The sequence below is a fragment of the Hippopotamus amphibius genome, chromosome 16 (assembly GCF_030028045.1).
Source record: "Hippopotamus amphibius kiboko isolate mHipAmp2 chromosome 16, mHipAmp2.hap2, whole genome shotgun sequence".
In the NCBI taxonomy this organism is placed as follows: domain Eukaryota; kingdom Metazoa; phylum Chordata; class Mammalia; order Artiodactyla; family Hippopotamidae; genus Hippopotamus; species Hippopotamus amphibius.
Window position 1 is genome coordinate 54,095,998 of NC_080201.1, and position 4,673 is coordinate 54,100,670.

General features: G+C 56.0%; 1 protein-coding gene across 1 annotated transcript; it reads left to right on the plus strand.

The window, feature by feature from the left end:
• Window positions 1–356: 356 nt before the first annotated feature.
• Window positions 357–3,735, plus strand: LOC130837965 (phospholipase A2 inhibitor and Ly6/PLAUR domain-containing protein-like). Its single transcript, XM_057710689.1, has 5 exons — window positions 357–426; window positions 1,503–1,619; window positions 2,865–3,017; window positions 3,254–3,397; window positions 3,590–3,735. Exons 1-5 carry the CDS (start codon window positions 357–359, stop codon window positions 3,733–3,735), a joined length of 630 nt encoding a protein of 209 aa, XP_057566672.1.
• The last annotated feature ends 938 nt before the right edge of the window (window positions 3,736–4,673 follow it).

Below are 4,673 nucleotides of genomic sequence, written 5' to 3' on the forward strand. Positions count from 1 at the left end.
CCTAAAGACCTGATTCTGATCTTGGGCTTCAGGCCAGAAAATAGAACGGGGCAGGGGGGTAGGAAGTGGTGGGAATGTGAGAAAATGGGCAAGTCACCTTCTGGCTCCTGATGGAAGAGAGGGCTGGAGGCCCAGACTCTTCAAGTCCCCATGGAAGAGGGGGCTGGGCACAAGAGGCCCATGTCCCTTTCAGATTCTGGTTCTGCCTCCCCAACCCACAGCTGCAGACACCTGCCCCAGATCTGACATCACTTCTTTCTCACCCTAAGGGTAAGGTGGGGCCAGACCCGCCCCTCCTCAGCTTCCTATAAGAAGAGCTGGGGACCTGGGACTGCAGACTCACTCGCTCATCCATCATGAGGACTTGCATGAAACCCCAGACCTTCCTGCTGGCCTCTGCGCTGCTCTGCACCCTCCTGGGTCTAGGTAAGGAACGAGGGGCCTCGGCTCCTGGGACCCTCAGAGCATTCAGCAAGATTCTGCAGGGAGGATGGGGAAAGAGGAGGTGTCCTGGGGATTCAGATTCATGGGGAAGGCAGAGGCTAAAGGAGAGAAGGCCTGGGGCCGCAAGGGAAGAATACAAAGCTCAAAATCTTGTGTGTGTGAATCCCGGATAAAGGAGGGGTTTAATGGGCTCTGTATCCCCTGTCCCCAAGGAAGGGTCTTAAAATAAGACATCTGGGCCAGTGTTCAAGATTCTGTGCTTCCAATACCAGGGGTATGCCTTCAATCCTTGGTGGGGGAACTAACATCCTGCATGCCAAGCAGCGTGGCCAAAACAAAACAAAACAAAAACTGAATTGTGGGAAATTAGAGGAGGGTATGATTAGAAAGGGAAATCTTTTAAAAAACAACTGAGGGGCAGGGGAGATTCCCTTTCTCCCAGGACTCTAGAGAGTTCGGATCCCCGGTGTCCTCCATCCTTTGATGCAGGAGCTCAAGCCAGACCCACTTTCCCCAGGACCCAGTTGCCTCCTGTCTCAGGACCAAGGAGTCCATGACCTTGCCCTCCTGGTCCTTGCTCTCCCTTCTTGACCTGGGATGCAGATCCCAGCCTCAGGTCCCCCTGCCTGGGCTCCTGCTGTCTGTGAGACCTACGCCTGGGACCTACAAGGAAGAGGGTTCCAGTTCCGAGAACCAGCTGGACCTGAAGCTTCACAGAAGTCCATGGAAACCTTCACCAGGCTCCCTCCCTGTCCCCAGGCTTTCTCAGAGGACCCTAGTGTCCAAAGTCCCTAGCCTTGTAATTAGGTAAAGTTGCTCCCTGGTGGAGTGGCTTCCCAACCCTGAAGGCACAGTATCCCTACTGGAGGAGCTTCGCACAGTTCCCGTGACTGCAGTCAATGCTCCAGCCAAGAACGCTCAGGGGGACACCCGTCCCTCCTCCCCCAGACACATACCCCCACCCCACACCCCATCACTGCCCATCCCGCTCTGGGCTTGGAAGTCTTGGTCTGCAGACCACAGCACCCTTGACTAGAGCCCCGCTCTCTGCACTGCAGGATACCCACTAAGCTGTGAGGTGTGTACAGGCTCCGGACTCACGTGCAGTGGAAATGTGCAGACGTGCGACCCTGACCAGGACTCCTGCGTGGTCACCGTGGCTGAGACCAGCAGAAGTAAGAGGGCCGGGAATGTTGTCAGATTCTGGGGAGGGCGGTGTGCCTTCAGGATACCAGATACCACCCTAGGTTGGGAGGAACCTTCAAGTGGTGAGGGGGCAGGAAAGAGGGACGTCTCGAGGTGAACGCAAGGAAGAGAATCCGAGGGAACGACAGAAACAACTGTTCTCCTGGATTTCTGAAAATGAGATTCCAAAGAGGCAATGGGGGGCAGGGAGGGGCAGATACAGAGACTTTCTTAGACAGGAGGGGATTGGGAAAGGAACACACAGGGTTGGGGTGGGGGGGGGACCAGAGAGAAATAGCCAGAGGGGGAAATCTAATATGCCAGGGGCTGGGGGAGGCGGGTGTAGAGGAGAAGGAAGAGAGTGGAGTGGGCTGCAAGGAATGGGATCAGGTTGACCATTTGGGGAGGGAGGGATCCCTCAGGGATGTGGGCTGGAAGAGACCACAGCTGACAGGAGGTAGAGAAGTGATATTTGGGTAGAGGAAGAGATAGAAATGGACAGAAAGGACAGGGAAGATATGGAGCAAATCATCGCAGAGAAATGGAGATGGGCCACTGGGGAGACACATGAGTACATGAGGAAGGAGCGGCAGGACTTACAATGGAAGGGACGGTCGCAGACCTGAGGGAGGATGGGGGAGAAGGGGGGCAAAGGAAGAAACCACTGCTGGCAGGGGGTTCATTCAAGGCTGAAATAGACCCAGAGACGCTTAGGTAAAGGAAGATGGTGGGCGCAGAGCAGCGGATGAATGAAGGATGTGACAGGAGGTGAGGCCCTGGTTGCGTGCAGGAAGGAACCACCCCGACTGGAGGGGGTGTGTGAGGAAGTTGGGATAGAAGATTGCACGCAGTCCCACTCACCTAGCAAGGGTTGGCGGGTGGAGGAAGGTCGTGAAAGCCTTGAAGAGACCACCCGGGCTTACACAGGAGGGAGATGGGACCCCGCAGCAGTGGGAGGAAGCTGGGAACACACACCCTTCTGTGGGGTGAAGAGGGGAAACCCTAGGGCTGGAAGAGACCACCATACGGTGGGGAGGAGGAAGGCTGTGGCTGGGACAGACCTAATAAACCGTCCAGACCATGCTCCAGGCAGATAAGGGGGTCTGAATCTGAGGGGCTGGAAGAGACCTCCCTAGACAGCAGCGGGCTGGGGCAGCTGGAAGGTTGGCAGAGACCCAGGAGCTGGGGTCCAGGCCAGGGGCCCTGAGCCCTCCCCGCATCGTGCCATCCTGCAGAGGGACACCGGTCGGTGAACACCTACAAGGGGTGCATGAAGTCCAGCGCCTGCAGCTCGGAATTCCTCTCCATCACCATGGACCCTGAGAACTACGCGGTGTCCAACACACGCTGCTGCCAGGGCGACGCCTGCAACCGCGATCCCGTGCCCGGTGAGTGCCCGCTCAGCCCCACATCCAGAGTCCCTTCCTGCCTGGCCCGAGAGCCTGCTGTAAGCTCCCGCCACTCACCCGGGTGGTAACACTGCTCAAGCATCTTCCTTGCTCTGGGCCCCAGGTTCCTCACTTCTGAAACGCAGTGTCCATTAGCTGCTGCTGTCCTCTGGGTCGTTGTGAGGTTGGGAAGGGGTTATCCTCCCTTATACCTTACACTCCACCCTCCTCCCCAGCTCCCCAGAACAATCGGACAGAGAATGGCCTGCAGTGCCCTACCTGCATCGCCCACTTCAAGGAAACATGCTCTTCGACTCAGCAAGTGCCCTGTGTTGGCAAGGAAAGCCGCTGTGCTGCATTCACTGGCAAAGTGCAGACGGGTGAGCGGCACCTGGATTTCTGGAGGAGGGGACAGGGAGGCTCCCAGAACTGGAGGCTCATACTTCCAGCTTCTAGGGAAGAGAGTGGCTCCAGAGAACTGCGTGAGGAGGTGGCAGGGGGATGACCCCTGGGTCATGAGGAGGGAGGGCTTGAGGTGCTGACTGGACCCTGCCATCCCTCTCCCCCCACAGGTATCATATTTGCTACTCAGGGCTGTGCTACAGAGAATGCCTGCCACACCAAGCCTGGGACCCTGGTGCCCTCAGCCTCTCGTATCTACACCATCACCCGGGCTAACTGTCCTCCAGACACCCAGCCTTCTGGCAAGGCGAAGTAAAGAACTGAGGCTTATGTGACGTTTGGTCTCCATTTCTTCTCAGCTACAGCTTCCCATCTGCCAATATATTAAACAAGTGAACAGAGCAAGCCTGAGTCCTTGTGATGTGATGCATTTCGGGGAGGGGGACGCAAAAGGAGGGCTCTCAACCCTTGGGAACCCCCTCTTTGGATGCGAGAGAGGGAAGACTCTACCTGTTGTTAAGGGATTACGCCCTGTCGGGTCCCCCTGCTAAGTGTTTTCCATGCGGTACCTGATTTCATAATCACAACAAGTCCGTGAAATCCAAAGTATTCTCCCCATTTTACAGAGGAAAATAACTGAGGCACGGATTGTGGTGTCACTTGCCTTGGGGCAAAGAGCTAGGGAGGGTCAGACTCCAGAGTCCATGCTCACCTCTCCTGGTTCATCTCTCCCTCTTTTTGCCTCGGTTTCCATGTTTGTAAAGTGTGGATGTTAACAGCTGTAACTGCAGAGGACTGTCTGAGGCGTCAAAGGAAAAAACACGAAAACAGCACTGAGCGCAGTGCCTAGCACCTTAAAGACAGCCTTGGTCCTGGGTCAATGTGTCTGGCCAAATAGTTATCATCCTAATAGCTGCCACTTCCTGAGTGGCCATGAGTTGGCAAGGTGCTCGACCCTGGCATCAATCAGGACAGACTCGATTACGCTACAGTAGCCATCAAGTCCCTAATCTCCGTGGTTAAAAGGAACGGAGTTGTCGTAGACAATTCATGCTGTAGGAATGCTCGTATAACAAACCATCCCCAAACTGAGACTTGGAACAATGATCATCCTCCTTTCCAAGGGTCTGCAGGTGGCCGGGGCGGCTCTGCTTCTGGCTGTGCTTTGGTGGGTTTGGCTCCAGTGTGGGAGGGGGGTTCCCGTCCTCCATGGGGTTCCACACTCTTCTGGGATCCGTGGCTCCCTGGCTAATG